This window comes from Pezoporus occidentalis, unplaced genomic scaffold, assembly GCF_034315485.1.
Source record: "Pezoporus occidentalis ecotype Australia unplaced genomic scaffold, CSIRO_AGI_Poc_V1 ctg77, whole genome shotgun sequence".
Classification (NCBI taxonomy): domain Eukaryota; kingdom Metazoa; phylum Chordata; class Aves; order Psittaciformes; family Psittacidae; genus Pezoporus; species Pezoporus occidentalis.
The window spans coordinates 1,259,362-1,277,069 of NW_026916126.1; the positions used below are offsets into that span (position 1 = coordinate 1,259,362).

A 17,708-nucleotide genomic window follows, 5' to 3' on the forward strand; every position below is an offset into this window, starting at 1 on the left:
TGAATTTCCCTTGAGGAAGATGAGAATTTATTTAAATTTAGTCTGCATATTATCAAACTGCTTAAGTTTGCACTTGGTTGTTTTAAATACCAACCTCTGAGTGGAAGGACTCCATAGTACATACTAGCTGCTGAAATCAAATAAATTAATTTGAAAAATTCTGGTGGTTCCTAGTAGATTAAATAATGATGCACCATGGAGAAAGAGATTTATGAAAACATAGGCCTCCAGTGTTTATTTACAACTCATGCATGGACTTCAGGCGTATATTTTGATACATGTGTCCCCTTCTTGAAGGGCAAAATAAACCAACAAAAGCAATCCCTCCAAACTGAACCAGACCAGATGGAAATTAACCAATTTCTCCCCAAAACTGTTTTCAATTTTGAAAATCGTGTTTATAAGAATTAAGGAGGGGAAATAATAAAGAAGTTAATTTTGTTTTCTTCTGGCAAACCCTAAAAATATTTGGTAGTGTCCATGGGGTGAGGAATTGAGTGAGGTACTCAGACTGACTGTTGGCTCCTCTGGATTTTATTGTTGTTCCAGAGAGCTCTAAAATCCATTTACTTAGAATAAAAAAAACATAGAAGACAAGCAGCAATGGTCTTTGGAAGAAAAAAAAAAAGTAAAACAGCTAAAAGAGTGGAGATTTTAACTTATTTTTTATTCTACTCATAAATGTTATATCCAGGCACTACTCTGTGCTATATAAAATGCACACTGGCGTACTGATCTACGAAAAAAATTATGATTTTAGGAAAACCAGCAGCTTCATACCGGTTCCCAAAAGGAAGACCTGGAACTCTGAGCTTACTGTGCTGCGACCAGAAAAGCGGCTGCAGCTAGAGCAGTGCTGGTGCTGCCGCCTCGTGGCCACTTACGGTACTACACCGCACCTCCGTGGGCAGGCGTGGTAGGAGCCCCTAGTTCTGCGAAGGCGTCTCTGTTCTCTACTCACACGTGAGCACAAGAAAGAGCAAAGCACGATCCTCTCCCTTCAGGTCACCTCTTACGCGGAACTGATGTTAAGTTTTCCCCTCAGCTTTCCCTCATGATGTGAAAAATAAAAAGGGTAAGGAGAAAGGCACAAAGAAGGACACACACACCTTTTACTAATGTCAAACCTTTTTGTACACCTCCATTGGAAATGCCTGACGGCTACACACCAGTGGTTTCAGTGAGGGGTATTACAGGTACATCTCTGGACAGACAAGCATTGTACCTAAGTACTGAAACAGCCTGAAAAGCTGAGCTCCCACTGCTCATCTTGCTCCTGCATGGCAACTGGAACCTACAGCTACCACCTACCCAAATGACAGGCACCTCCCGTGCTCCTTCTAGAAGGTTTTTCACATTAAAAAGAGACAGTACTTTTTGAGAGAAAAAAAGATTGCCTTTTTTTTGTCTAATTGGACTGCAGGGGTAAATTGGATACCTGAGGGAAGCACCATATAGTGAAGTCCATGCATGACGTGTGGTCACCAGCACATCCCCTGAAACTGAGAAGTTCCGCAATTTTCCTTTTTAAGAAGCCTAGATGTTGCATCCTGCTGTAAACCCTCTTCCGAGTCCTCAGGGTAAGCAACGTAGGTGGAAAATTCTTACTAAACACAGCTGTGCAGTTTACAGCTTTACTTCGGCCTTGGCAGGATGTTCCCTCAGCTTACCATCTGGGTGTGAATGTTTTACCTAAGTTTTCTTCTGTGCCTGTAATAATCTGGAAATTGTGAGGAGCTTTCTTAATTCCCTCTTTGTTCTAGCTTCCGTTAACTACCCTGTACAAGTTCTTCAGTAACCAGGTTTGATGTTTCATTTTCTTGATTATTTAATCACTGACAAGAATCATGTGCAAGAATTCAAAAACCCGATCCTAGTTTCTCCAAAGATTCAGCCTTAGATTCTAAAAAATTATGTTTCTATTATTTGCAGTGAGAGGAAGGAAATCTGCTCTTTTTAGGACATGAACTCCAGTATTTGTCTTCATATACAAAGAAATACTTTCTGCAACACTAATTCTGCCACTCGTTATTTTTTCTTTCTTTCCATTTTTTTAACCTTTATCACTGTTTTGTCTTGATGTTTTCATTCAGTCTGATAGTGCCTCATTTGCTGTCTTGCTAGTGATTTATTGTGCCATATTAGAGAGACATAATTTTGTAATGCAAGCTCATAGTGATTACCACTTCATGTTTGCCTGCATTCTGCATTATCGCTTGAAAACATTGAACTAAATCTAACAAAGATGTTTTAGAGCTCTGTAATCTTTCAGGTACCATGCTCACCTGTACATTATCAACTTCATTTACAAAGTGAATGTAAAAATGGTAACTGATGATTTAATACTCAAAAATATTTTATCTAGTAGATAGAGCATCTCAAAATTTTTGCCTAAGTGAAGCACAAAGGAAATACACAATGTAGACAAAAGAAGAATGTAAAAGATGAGTAGTAGAATAGTTTCTGAAAAAAACTTGGCAAATATTAGAATTTTATGAACAAGTACATTTTTCCATCTCAGAACTGTAAATGGACTGTAGTTGCTTTGATAAACAGAATGCTTCACTGATAAGCACACAGAGCCCTCCTATTAGTGAACTATATCCCCTTTCAAATAGTTCAAAAATTCCAATGTGAAATAGTACAATATAATTTCTCAGTGTCTTTTTAATAATACTTGAAAGATGAAATATTGTTCCATAGCAATTTCCTTGCTTGTCCCTTCTCAAGTCATGAAAGGGAGTAGACTGAGATTAAATATTAGGAAGAAGTTCTTCACTATGAGGGTGGTGAGATACTGCCACAGACTGTCCAGAGAAGCTGTGGATGCCCCAACCCTGGAAGCCTTTCTTCATCTTAAGATTCTCTTAAATAACCTTTTCCACTGCTAACGTTCCAGGGAGGATGCCATGTACTCATATATTGATAGAAAACAGCTTTTAAAAATCAGCACTACAGGAAAAGATAACTTGTAAAGGTGGGTGGCCTTTTCTATAGGGAAAAGATAGAACTTGAAAATTAAAATAAAAAAATCCAAATGGATTAAAGATAAGAACAGGGACCAAGAATCAGCTATCAAAACCATACCAGCTATCAAGCTATCACCTAGAATGGCTTATTTTACAACACATTTTTTCCCCTTAATTGTAAGTTTTCTCTGGTAAAAAGAAAAAGTAGTGATTGCTAAACCTAATGTCCTTGCCTCAAAAAGAAAAAAAAAAGAAAAAAAAAGCAACAACAAATGAAGATAAATTTTGCTGTGGAAGATTAAATAAACTATGGTAAAAATTTCCATCAGGCAGTTTCAATTTATTAATTATCTTTTACGATACAGGCTCAGTGATGAATGACTAGTGACGGGGATTGCTTCAGAGGAAGATAATTTCTTACCTGACTTGTTCTTGCACTCAATATCGTAGCCGGTGATTGGGCTGTTCCCATCAAATCCCATGGTCCATCTGAGGGCAATACTACGTGCTCTCACTTCTCGGATTTCTATTTCAGGAGGGTCGGGGGGTTCTGAGTGAACACACACAGTTTTAGTCAGAAGGAAGCCTGTACTCTTAATGAGGTAACAGTAATGAGCGTGGCACTGGCATAGCTTGCTGGTAGTGAGCTCTCATGGCATTTTCTCTGGTCACTCATTAGTACCCTGAGCCAGTTAATCACCTGCTGAAGAATGCTCAAGAAGAGGGAAGAAAGGTCAATTTTCAACTAGTAGTCACAGATGTAATCTTGAATACTGACTTCTGTTTAACCTTCTTATATACAACTTAGAGCTGCGTTTGCCTAAAAGCACTCCAGATTGGACTACGCATGCTAGAAAAGATTTTTGCCTTGACCCCTATGTTTCACTGATACTTCCACAGTTTTTAAACAAAAAGTGATGGTAGAAATATGAATACTAACCTTAAAAGTGCTAAATTGGGTAGGGGGAGGGAGTAGAATTTTTATTTCATTGAGTATGTTTAAAAGTGTTTATTTAATAGCAGAATAATTTAATAACAGTATGAAACTACACTAAACCCTTTTTCTGCATTTAGAATTAAGGTTATAAGGAAACAGCATTTATTGCTATTCTAATGCCCCTTTAAATTGTCATGGCAGCTTAAATGAGCAGTGGTGTAACTAAGAACCTGTCCCCAAACTCCACCTGAATTTGATACATCTGCCACAGGCATTCACTGAAATCTGCTGTTTCAGTGATTTGTTGAAATCCATGGTTTCTGTTGTTTGAAATCAAGAGTGGGGAGAAAGAAATTTGCAAGTCCTAAACATCTGTTGTGTGCATGTTCAAAGGCATATAAGCACAGTGACAAGCATCGCCCAGAGAAGTAAGCAGTAGTCAGCAGCTGAGTCCTGCCCGTGCTCTGCATCTCGCATACTGTAACCTCCACCACCAGGACTTGTTGCTGTCTGCCTGAATGATACCCTGAAGGAGGAGAGCCCCAGCCGCAGGAAACATAGGTTCCTGGAGTTTGCAATGTGCAAAGTAATTGCAATTTATTTTGACTGATTAAACTTGAAATATTTTTTTTTAAAGATCCACAGTAGGTTTAACATTTCTCTAGAGATAAAGTCAGATCACTTTTGCTTTATTTCGATCTTGAGGTTTAGATACATTTGTTCCTTAACAGCAAATGCATCCCTCTCCCTGCAAAAAGTAGCCTCCTCATATCCTCTGTCCCTACTGAAGATGACAGTCCTAAGTACCTTTAGCAGATTGTCGGCTAGTGTATTTAAGAAAAAAAATCTTACCAATTTGTACATATCTAGAAGGACTGAAGCTTATCCTGTATTTTGATTTAATCTTTGATGCTGGAAAATGAAAAACTGAGCACCTTAATGCAGTTCCTCATTTCTTTGACAATGAGGAATAATTTTAATTAGGAATCAAAGCCTCCCTCCCCCAACAGATTTCTGAGATGGCATACACTTACTGTACTACAATAGCTGTGTTTTTTTCCTTATGTTGTCCTCTTCCTACCTTGCACAGTGAGCTGAATTATTCCACGATCCTCCCCATAAGAATTGATGGCATGGCAGGAAAAGAAGCCAGAATCTTCACGCACAGTTGGCAAAATCTATGGGTGATTTGAAAAGAAGTAATTGATTGAACAGCACATAGAGAAAATAAACCAACAGCTTTTTTGTAAAGTGCAAGAAAAATTGTACAAATTGCTTTACTTGACAGTAATAAATAGATACTGTGTGTTATACACATACATACATATGCATAGTAAAATATCCAGAATACCGAGAGTTATCAAAACCAGCAACACCTGGGCTGAGGAAGGAGGCTGTCTGCTCTACATGTGTAGTCAGGAGTTGGAGCACTGCCTATTCCTGTAGCTTCTCACTGGGAGTCTTGTTTCCCAAGTTTGCCATGTATTTAACAGTTCAAATTTTCCATGCAAAATGGTGCCTCCTGCAACCTCCTTTTTTCCCAGTAATTTCTAAATGTAACTCAAATGGGTGAGGTCTGCGTGGAGGAAATAAAGGTTCAAACGTTGGTGATGAACCCTGCAGTATTAAGCATTGTGCCTCATAATAAAATTTTGAATGATCTTTCTTTTCAATGTGTGATTTAATAGTGTAATAAAGTAGAAAGTTGCATACAATCTTTACGTACATGATCATAATGATATTTTTCTACAGGACCACTGCTTCATTCCACATACAATAGGGAGAGTATTTCTTTAAATGAGCAGATATTTCAAATACCATTTTCTTCCCATTGTTCAGTGTGCTGCTCCACACTTTATTTACTGCACACAGTTCAAACTGTGCCCCGAAGACAGACTTATTCATTTTCTTATAGCCTTTTTTGTGGATTCACCTATGCAATACCCATTTCAGAAACACGAGTGAATTTATTTTCATAAACCCTGACATCATGTAAAGTATTACCACCATTTTGTATGAGGAATTAAAGAACCAGACATATGGTAATATTTGTGGCTGCTTGACAATTTGCCACATATTAGCTGAGCCATAGTAACTCCACATGCTCTTTATTCCCTAGCAAAACCAAGGTAATGTGAGCACAGCTCTCATTCACCATGAGTTAAGATAAATGGATTAATTTCCCACTCGCTATGAGGATGTTGGAGGGTTAGCATCTGAGATGTGGTAACTTGTCAAGCTGTGTTAAGTCGCACATGTGGCTGAGCTTCAAGATAGGGAAACAAAACTTTTCTGAGCCCAATTTGATACATCTAGGGCCTTCTTCCCCCCCCGCTCAGAGTTCTTAGCAATAAATAGCTTTTCATGTGTTCATAACAGCTTCCATTGAGTTAAGCTGCAGCTATGAGGTCTTAGTAGTTCTGCAAATCAGACCCCAAGGGCTCAAGGCAAGTACCTAGAAAACAAAGAACACACAATTATTGTCCACCTGTGAAAAGTTTGGTTTCAATGATCAGCCTTGCATCACACAGTGTCTTACATTACTCAACCCTAATTCAATTCCAAAGAAAATCCAAGTCATGCCTCATTGAGGCAGGGGTCCTGCAGAAAAACTAAAAGCCAAATATGCAAGTAAAAATCACATCATCATGCACACATGCAAAAATACTGAGTTAAAAGCTTCAGAGACAATATTAATCCTGACATCTTCTACCTTTGGGACATTTTGTCTCTCAGAAGTCAAAGGTTTTGTATGTAACATACATATAGTTGTAGAATGCCACTACCCTACACAACTGCTTTGGAAGAGAATTCTCTAAGCAGGTCTCCAGCCTCCCAGAAAGAAATATTGTTGTGCATCAAGGCATTATCTTATTAAAGTCAGTAGGATGAATGAGGGAGAGAAGTCTAGGGATCTATCCTATAATTAAATATCATTTGTAAGACAAATACACTAATATGAACAAAATCACACATAGAACTTATTATTTCTTACAGAAATCAATGACAAAGCTCCCTCACATAGAGCAAATCCAGATTTTTACTGGTTATCATCCATCACAATTTTTTGCTACTAAAGAAAGAGATATACTTTTACAGTTACACTAGAATGTCACCAGACAATCACAAGAGAGATAGAAAATTATTTCCTTGAGCCTGGTAAAAAATGTTTTTTAAGAACATGACTGAAAAATGGAAAATCAAGAATTTTGACTGAGAATCTGTATGATTTTATTTTTTTAAGCTTTTTGATTACATAAAGGCACATTTAAAAATATAAAGGAATGGACATGCTCATGTTAGTAAATTTAAAATATGAGTGGAAAAGAGCTGTACACTGGTAAGTTGGGGGCAATGTCATAACCACACCTGTTGTAGATGACACCACAACAATGAGTTTCCTGTGCTTCTGTGGCATTTTGGGGAAACTTAAGTTCCTGAAACAGTAGGTCCATTCATGTAGCCCCTCAAACTAACCCAAGTCAGCCACTTATGAGTTAACAGAATACCATATACTGATTCATCAGGCAAGTAGAGATTCATGGTGCCCACACCACCAAACAACAACCTATCACAGAAGCAGAAGTAAAGATGCAGACTATAACAATTTGCTAGGTAGCTTGGTGACTTCTGCTGTTGTGTACAAGAAATACCGAATACTGGCAGCAGTGGGTATACTACTTACATACCTACACCTGCCTTTTCCTTCCACCTCATTTTGAATTTGATGACTAATCTGATTTTGTAAGAGTATCACAAGCTCCAAAAAGTGAAAGGAGGAAGAAAAGGCAGTTTAAAAAGACAGCATTTTTATCTCAAAACAGCTTAAGGATTTTGGCAAAGGTAAGCCTGACACACATCAGAGCTAGGCGTCAGATATGGACCCAGCGCTTATCAGCAGTGTACTCCAAACTGAGCTGTGCTGCCCAGGAAGGGCAGGCTAATGCATGAGCCACATTGCTCCTGAGACAGGATGGGGAGCTGACAGCCAGGCTCACTCTCTTCTTGCTTCTGGAGCATGGGAGGATGGAGACTTTTTCTAGGGGTTGGGATGAAGAGGCATCCTCTACCTCTTGCAGCTAGCTCTCCAGTTGTGCACCACAGGTGGAGCAAGTGGTGGGGCTTTGATTTTTTTAGGGCAGAGGTAGCTGTGCATCCCCATCAAAATAAAATCAAGCAACACTCACACATGTAGATGAGTCATGGACCACTTTGTTTTCTTACCTGCAGAGTAGAGACCACTTCATCTCCAACTTCCTTGGTGGAAACAAGGTAACGGGACATTTCAGGGTTAATGATTCGGTCTTCTTTTTCCCAGCGGACTATGATGGGTTTCTCTCCATGTGCCGTGCAGCTCATCTCCTTCTTTTGACCTTGTGTTGCCAAGGTGGTATTTGGATAGGAAGTTATCATAGCTGGAACTAAAACCAGACAAAACAAAAGATCGTTCTCCAGTGAGCTGACTAATCTGATGATGCACAGTTGGCCCTTCAGTGTGGGTCTCATTCAGCTTGCCCATATTTGACCAGATGGCCAAAAATGTGAGGAATTATTTTGCTTTCATTCCTGTGTTAGAGAATATTTTTAAGACTGAAGATGTGCCTCAATGGGAACTTAGCAGAGGGGAGCTGAGACTGGACACTGAGGCTGTAGAGATGAGAAGATGCAAATCCAACAAGAGCCTGACTCCATTTGTTTTGCTGCTCACAGGACCACTTGTAACATAATTAAAATATTCACAGTACATGAAAGCGCTGTAAGTATAAGCATTCAGATATGGGGCCAATTACAAACTGATAAAAATTTCCTATTTCTTCTGATGAGCTACTGTTTTATTTGCTGACATTTATATGCTCTACCATTTTGTATGACAGTAATGACCTATCAAAATGAGGGCTCAATTAAAACCAAGAGCTGTACAAATGTAAAAGAAAGGCTCTGCACCAAAGAGCTTAGTCCATGTATACACTAAGTACATAGTTAAAATGCACTAAATGTACTAAACAAAAAGTATAATTAAACTGACAATAAACCTAGCTAGATTTGAGTTCTATTGTATTCAGAAGGTATTTGCAAAAAAGTTCAGACATAATTGTCAACTTCATTAATCATGTAGGAATTGAAAAAAAAAATGTTGAAAAAAGTACCCTTGCTAGCAAGAATAGGCTTAAACCCAAAGTAATTTCACATTTTGGAATAATTTTGTTTCTGGAAATAGGAAGCGAAAATCCTCAGTGTTTTAATGTAAACCCCTCAAAACATGACATTTTTGAATCATGACATGTCTGTCCTTTCATTCCCATATTATCTGTCCACCAATGAATAGCATCTGGGCATTTGTGAGTATCAAAACCCATGAGCCTATCTTTCAGTTCTGGCCTGTTCCCTTCTTGGTTAACGCTGGAAACCCCTGGACAGCACACAGAACTGCTCTCTTCTGAACGAATCTGTCCACTCCTTTCAAAGCATATGAGGTGGCATAACTCCCTTCTTCACTTCAAGGCTGCCTCCCACAATAGCCCCACTCTCCTTGTTTTTATGCATGAACACTTGCCTCTTCTTATCAGAACAACTCACTCATTTCATCTGAACCTCTCTGGGTCTTTATTTTAAGATGACATTGGCGTAGGACCTTATTTGAGGCTTCCACAGTCTTTCCTTTTGCATATATGGTATCTATTGCTACCACACAGAAAAAAAGAAAAACATAATCCTTATTTGAATTAGTTACTATAATCGCTATTCTGAAATGTTAATGCTTGGTGGCATGACCTTTTCATGCCAGAGCTGCTGATGTTCAGATATGACAATATGTCAGGATGCAGTTTTTTACGTTCAAAGGCTTCCTGAACCAAAACAAACCAATTTGAAAATTAACAGGCCTGTGGTTAGTTACAAACAGGATCTAATTACAGGAAGAACTCTTAGAAAGATTGTGTGAGACATGAGGCTTTTTAGGCACTGATATGCATTACTGATGAAGCATATCTTGTTTAACTGTTTGGATAATACATATCAATTAATTTTGTCAGAGAGGAGCATTCAAAGAGAAAAAATGATGAATAATCAGAATGGAAAATTAGGACAAGTCTGATTCCATCTTCCAGAGAATGAAAGTAGCTTCAGTTTTATCTGGTGTCTGTCCAAGAACTAGTACCCACAAGGAGGTTAAATTCAGAAAGTTCGTTGTGTCCATCCACTTGTTGCTTCTAAACACAGAAGGTAGCATGCTAGACCTACACAGCTGCAAACCTATGGGCCCTATATTTACAGGTATGTGCACTTGAATATATTTGCTTTTATTTGCAATACCTGAAATAGACCAATATATCCTTTTATGCATTTTGTTCATTAATAAGAGACCAAATTCAAATGAGTAGCATGCTATTAAGGAGACCAGATTGCCATCATTAGCTTTTGCCACCACCTTTCTTCCTCCCACAGGTCTCTTTCTTCTTCATTTACTGCACCTTTACACTCCTTTCTCTTTTCTCCTCAGTGTAATATGCTCTAGTCCCCTTCACCTTTCCCTCTCTTCTTCCTGCTGAAACCTCCTTAGGTTCAAACATGCTCCCTAACCCCTACAGCAATGCTCTTCTCCTCCAACACCATTTCCCATCCCAAATTAAATCATGCTTTCTAAGTCACCTAAGTGATTTTTCTCTACAGCTTCAGTCCTCTTTCCCACCAGTATGTCCTACTTCAAGTTTCTCTGGTGACGGAGGGAGCATGTGCTTAGCCCACCCAGAGGCTGAGGGATGGTGTGTGCCTTTCCACAAAGTACCTGAGCTCCCTGGGTGCCCGTGATCCCTGGGCAGGAGGTTTGGAGCTGTTGGGCCTTGCATTGGCAGGTCTATCCTCCTCCTGCTTCACTGGTATGAGCACAAAGTGTGCACCCACAGAAAATGGGATATAGATTTAAACCCCACAGACCTCAAGGCACCTGTCTCAGAGACTCCTTCCTCACTTTCAGATCTCCTCACTAGTTGTCTACCAAGAGTACCCTGATGGGTGCCATCCAAATACCGTGACTATCTTGCTTGCTTTTTAAATAACAAAAGCTAGCTTTTGAAACGCTTTTTTTTTCCCAACAAACTTTCTTAATAAGAGCAGCATAAAAACATGTAAAGAAAGATGACTTTATTCCTCAGATACAGCTTTATCCCTGCTTATCCTTCCCTCCTTCTCACATAATCTTCCACACGGATTTTTTATTGCCATAGCAATGCGTCACAGCTAAATATTTCCCCTTCCTCCAAAGCTGATTTTATACTCTTCACAATTTATCTCCAATGATCCTAAACTATAAGCTCTTCTTTTTATCTTCTTTAATGTCAAAAGATTTCTGGTAACAAAACCACATTCCCAAGGATATTTTAGGCAACGTATTTCTTCATCCTCAAACTATCTTTAATCAAATTACTGATGCAAATAACTGAGATAAATATGCTGGCTCTTTACTGACAAAATAATCTAGAAAACTGTAAATAAGCAAACTAAATCTGTACTACATATGCATGAGATATTCTCTCAGGATGTCTTAAAAATAGAGTGAAGGCGTTTAGAAATATAACAAGATGATTCAGATGCCCTATTAAGTGTGTGTATCCTTTATAGCTCTTCAAATATACATTATATACACACATATATAATGATATGTATTTATATAAGAGAATTTTGGAAAAGAAGGGCATGTTGCTGTATATGTTCAAGGAATGCACAATATCATTTTCCAGGACTCTGTAGTCGGCTTCCTTATGGGACAAATTAATTCAATTATCTCTCCTCTGGGATTCTCCAACATCTTTCTCTGAAGCATGTGCTGGGCATTGCTAAAGGTGTATTAATCAAAAATGGCCAAAATAGAAGCTACCGTTTACAGATTATGGCAATTTCCATTTTTAAGGGATGCATATGGTTACAAGCAGCATTAATCTTGGAGATTTCTGTTTAAAGTTGGTATTCTGTTTGGAACAATAACACTAAATGTCTTTGTTACATACATAAATGATTCCAAGACTGTTAAATTCTCTGTATGTTTAAGAACTGTGGGTATTAAAATAGTATTTTTCTAGCTACCTGGCTGTGGTGAGAAGAGAGGAATACAGCACAGTCAACACCACAATAGATGGGAGATGTCGGGTGACATTGTAGGTTGTGTTCTGAGCTATATTGATAGTCAGATTGCTGATCATAGCCAAACAATGAAGATTTAAGTTGTTCTTGAGAAAGAGGATGTAAAAGATGCAGTAGATAAGCAAATCTAATGGTACAGATAATGATCTGTAGATAACTGAACATATCTAAACAGAAGATCTGTGCCCTCAAAAGCCTCTTCTTTACACTGATCACTCAGGAACTTGCAATGGTTTGCTTAGTTGCAGAGATGTGCACACTAATGCTGTAATGAGGGAAGATGAATGCCATCTGATTTTCTTGAACAGCTTCTAGAACAGAGGACTATGGTCCTTTGACTCAGTGTAAACAACCTTGGGTAAAAATAACATCATGAGGATGTGAGCTGTGATAAGAGAAAACTGCATTAAAGTTGAAATGAATATATATTGAAAAAATTAAATACATTAAAATTCCGTTTTAACATTTAAGCCAAATTTAGCATGTCCTTTCATGCTGGTCAGCCACTCTCTTCTGTGAGAAATCTCTTCTGTCCATGACAAATGAGATTTTTCTACCTCAAAACCAAATTTCCTCTTCCTCAATCCACTTCTGCTCAGGCAAAGAAAGCCCATGCAAGTACATTGCTTACATTTAAGGGAGCCTAGCTCTCACACTATAATTAGTCGGTACCTATTTGTTAGTTTATTTTTAAATTTAGTAGACTTCCAGGAGTCAGTGTGCGCATTGCTATAATTGTTCTCTTAACTTTGTTTTTCCTTTCATAAATGATGTTTTTGCTTACTTAAGTGGCATCTCCCCAGAATTCAAATGGTGCCCTGAATGTAGCAGGAAATTTAAAATCTATAGGACTGCTTAAATACTTCTATTTAAGTACGCTGTTCCTTGGTAAAACTATGTTCTCCAGTCTTCATCCTCAAGAGGTGCACAGGACTAGAAAAACACCTGCATATCTCAAAGGGTGAAAGAAATAAGTTATCACACAAATAAACACCCCATTTTTATGAACACAGCAATTTTTAAAAAATAATAGACATAGAATTAATTACAACAGTTTTCTATCAATATTCACTAATTTTGAAAATGAAATTAATCTTTGTTACCTACTCAAGTTCATCAGAAAAATATTTTGAAAATTCAATTTAAATTTTACAAGGAAGTGGATTTTGAAGGCAATATTTTACTATTTTTTTTTTTTTAGAATTTGTTGTGTAAGCAAAGGAACTTTCATAAACAATACTGGGTGAATTATGTAACTAATCAATATGGTAAGAATTTTAACTTCAAAAAGCAAATGTTTTGAAATTAATTGCTGCTGAGGTTCCAGACTAGGAAAAACTATTTCAAACGTAAACCTGAGAAATTTGAGAAGTAGAAATTTGATGAATTCATATGACAGACTGAATTATTTACTCAGCTTCAGTTTTAGGAATTTACAGTGTACATGAAATAAATTCAGAAAACGTATGGATAAAAATGTTCCCGAAAAGATTTTTAAACCAAAGCAAAGCAAATCGAATTACCTTCTACCTCTAGGCTCCCTTAAAAGGAAGGCTAGTAGCTTTTTATGTGATTCCATTTATAACCGGTAGAGGAATGGATTTCTGGACAATAGGCATGAACTTCATTAGCAGTTCTATTAGCAAAAATAATTTTCTGACAAAACAGTATGAAAAACAGTACTACCATGGAAAAAGAGACTGCAGAGCAAAAACCACATCTTTATGTTTCCATTTAGTGAAAAGTGACATCCATGAGAATTATGATATATAAATAATAGAGAGAAATTAAACAGAGACATGACCAGTCCATATCCCATCTACCTAAGGTTGCATTATAAATCCCATATCAAAATAAGAGACTCTATGCTATGAATTTTAGAATGTTAAGACATTATTAGAATGTTAAGACAATCTTACAAAGTATTCTTAGAAAAAAAAATCTAAAAATAAATCAGAGTGGGAATGTGACTCTGCACACTCTAAAATACCATTTCATCTAGCTATTCCACTGATATAAATGAAGTTACTTTGATTATAAGTATTATTCAAACATATGTTTCCAAGCTAGAACAGTCCTTGTTTGATGTTAAGCTTTAATAAGAATGACAATGATGTCTTGAGTACTTGGCAGCTTCACCAGCACCTCATGATCGGATTGAATATGTCATGGCAAAGGCTGTGAACATTTAGGGTTCATACCTTATTCACTCAGAAATGGTTTCAGATCACATTATAGGAAAAGAAGTTGATTTATTTTGCATGCCAACTAAGAATTTTAACCAAAAGACACATTAATAAAATAAAAAAGGTCTCTTCTCTCAAATCACAAAGGCAATTCTGTCCCATTCGTGAGGTCTTTTCTTGCATTAGTTCTTTATTTGTACAGCACAAACTGCTGTCTTCAAACGATACACATGAGACGAGCAGCCTTGGTTTTTCCTTTGACTTTGACATGGTTCTGAAATGAATATGACTTTCTTTTGCTTTGCTATGCAGCTTCAATATCCATTTTGTCTAACTGTACTTCCTAATAACAAGAGAAAAAAATGGGAAATGATAAGCTGATAGCTTTGTTCCCTGCAGTCAGTTATAGCAAAAGCGTGTGGAAATTTGTGACAAACTAAGATAACCCATGTCAGGCAACAGAAAATCAGTTTCATCAAAGCTTGGCTAATTGTCAAAACAAAAGTGATCAAAGACCTATAAAAAATTACATTAGCATGTATATAATTGTGATTTATGAAGACTTAGACAAAGACCCTGTTTCTACACAATGAATTAATGGACAACATTAATGTTACCATCGTCACCACTGTTGAAAATTATGGATGCCTAAAAATTAATATTAGAAGCATGTCTCCATTATGTATAAATTTCTTGGGCCACTCTCTATTCCAAATCAATTATGGTCTTTTGTCACTCTGGAGTCATCAGTCAGGCTGGAAGGAGCAGGAATGTTAAATAGTTAAAACTAGCAAAATATAATTTTAGATAACTTCTCCAATGCTTTGATCTTAAATTGAATTCAGTCTGCCATCAAGATGGCATCAAGTTTTAATGTTAAATGAGAAGGTTACTGCTATTGTAGTTGTAAAGTACAGTGCTCTAATTTTTTACTTACTGAATGCAAACCAGTAAAAATCAGAGACTGTAGAATCACATGGGAGAGCGCTCGGCTTCTTACAAGTTGTTATGCTTTAAACTTACCATTTGTGCCCTTTCATTAAAAATACCTGAACAGTTTGCAAGTTTAAAAGAAAAAAAAAAAAAGAAAGGGGGAGGGGAGGGGAGGTGCAGGAAGTCACCAGAAAACACAAGCTTTAATCAGGAAATATTTATGACCCAGCAATTCCCACAGGTCTTTTAGATTTTGGAGGCTGTGAAGTGACATGTGTAAATGTCCCTCCCAGGGGAAGAGAAGCAAGCACTAATTGAGGTATTGACAGGTTTAAATGAAGCAGAAACACACTAAGAAACTCTGGCTACAACAAAAATAAGTATTTGTGAGCAGTGCATGCTGGGACATTAATGGTTTTCATTCACTGCTCATTCATGCAAGTAAGTATACTTTTAAGCATGGTGACTTGGTTCTATAATAGCTCAGTACTGAGTTAAAAAGCCATGAAATAGTACCTACTGGTGTATAAGAAAGAGAGCTTCAGTAGAACTAGTATCAGCTAGCCTTTCAAAGCAAATTATATTTTTATTGTCCAGATAGATGCAGGTAGACCAATAGCACCTGATACTCTGATGATGGGAACAGAACTCAAATATATTAAAATCAGCAAGACACAGCTCTCTCTACATTTTTGTAGACATTGTCTACATTGGTACATATGCACAAACAATATAAATACATACATTCTGCATAGTCACACTAAGAGAAAGGTCTTATTGCATTCTATGTATACACAAAAGCATTCATTTGTGCGTGGAGGTAGAGGACAACCATAGAACCAATGGCATTCATCTCAACCTAACTTCAGGTAGGTAAAACTTAGTCATCCAAGCCTTCAGACCGTCAAATGAGGACTTCTTCCATAGCAGTCCTTGGGGAGAAACAAGAGCTTACAGAGGACCATTCATCTTGCCTTAAAGATGACAAATGGCTTCTTATTGATGATAAAAGGACCTCAGGGTGAGCTGCTTAGACTTTTACAACCCACCTTTATAAGTCCAGCTTAAAGTCAGGGAAATCCAGTGCTAAAGGTCTAATCTTAAAAGTCTACATTCTCTTAACTAAGGAGATTTAGGTCAGTAAATGGTGCTATCTCAGGAAAGACAGGAAAGATGATTCAGCTGGGGAGAATCAGATCTTAATAAAAAGCTCTGAAGACATTTTTTTTTTAATGGACATCAGTCTGGTTTCTCCAGTCAAAATGCTAATTTTGCACCTTGTCACGGAAACCATTTGGGCATGGTTTGGTAATGGTCTGACTATGGAGTATTAACCCTGCTTGTTGATGAAAAAAAGCAAACTTGATTCCTAATCTATTTGTTCTTTTATTTTCCACTGTTCCCACTGTTTTCTACTTTTGCTGCTCAGCATTCCAGCAGCTTCTACAGGGGAAACTGATCTCCTAAGCTGGTCAGTAAAAGGAGAAAATTTCCAGAAAAGTGAGGAGCCATCTTAAAGGTTATGCAGTCTAGGAAAAGCTGATAAGTAACCTGTGTGCTTAACAATATATTTTCATGCATGTCTGATGGAAAGAGAGAATTAATAATAAAGAAAAACAAAGAAGGCTTAGATAAACACAATATTTCTAAAGTAAATATATTCAGTATAATACCTTTGTGAGTTACATTTACCTGTAAATGAGCAGCAGCTCTTGCAGCAGAAAATCAGAAAGGAAAATTCTCACTTACTTTGATTAAATCTAAAATTAGTACCCCTTGGGGATATTTTTCTTTCTTTTCTGGTGTGTTTTACATTCATTGCTATCACGTCTTTGCAGTGTTTTGTCAAATCTGAAAGCTAGGCTTTTCTACTGAGAATTTTGGGAGTATTACACTGAACAATTAACAAAGCTTCCAGACAAAAGCAATGGCTGACAATTTGGCTCCAGTACTCAAATACATAAGGCCAAAGGAAGAGGACCTTAATTTGAACTAGCTATAGTTATTCTGACTTATTTAGAGCGGCCAGTATGCTCATCCAGCTGTGACCCAGAGAATAGCTGAAAAGCCAGATTTTACGCTACTGTTTCTGATTTTGACCATGTCCTGCTATATAACTGGGGTCCTCCTATATAACTGAGGTCAAGGTTTGTGTGTGTGCTTGTGTTTGCATGATCAGTGCGTATGCATGTGTGTGAGCAGGAAAGGGAAATAAAAAAGTAAATATTCTCCATGGACTCAAATAAAGAGAATTATTTCATTGCCTGGAAAAGAAGACAAAGCAACCCTCACTGCCTTCTTCCCTTGACCTTCAGCTGTCCTGTGGATTTCTCTTTTCAATATGCTTTTTAAAAAAATGCTTCTATTTATCTGGAGACCACTTTTACCCCTCAGCCAAGCAAAGGCATCATAAATACTAGTGTTTCAGGCAGGAGTAAATTATAGCCATCCATCTCATGAACAAAGCACACGGCACAAGGCTGCAGGTCACTTGCCTCCACAGTACCTTCCCACAGCATGAATGTTATAAGGAGTTCAAACGAATTG

At 37.5% G+C, this 17,708-nt stretch overlaps 1 protein-coding gene across 3 annotated transcripts in view; it reads right to left on the bottom strand.

Annotated features, from left to right (window-relative positions):
- Positions 1–17,708, bottom strand: part of DSCAM (DS cell adhesion molecule) — a 462,951-nt gene that overhangs the window by 95,978 nt on the left and 349,265 nt on the right. For all 3 annotated transcript variants that reach the window (XM_062602537.1, XM_062602538.1, XM_062602539.1), the window contains 3 exons: positions 8,131–8,327; positions 4,988–5,084; positions 3,391–3,519 (listed from right to left, as the gene is read on the bottom strand). In XM_062602537.1, the coding sequence (XP_062458521.1) occupies positions 3,391–3,519; positions 4,988–5,084; positions 8,131–8,327 (423 nt within the window). The remainder of the gene's footprint in view (positions 1–3,390; positions 3,520–4,987; positions 5,085–8,130; positions 8,328–17,708) is intronic.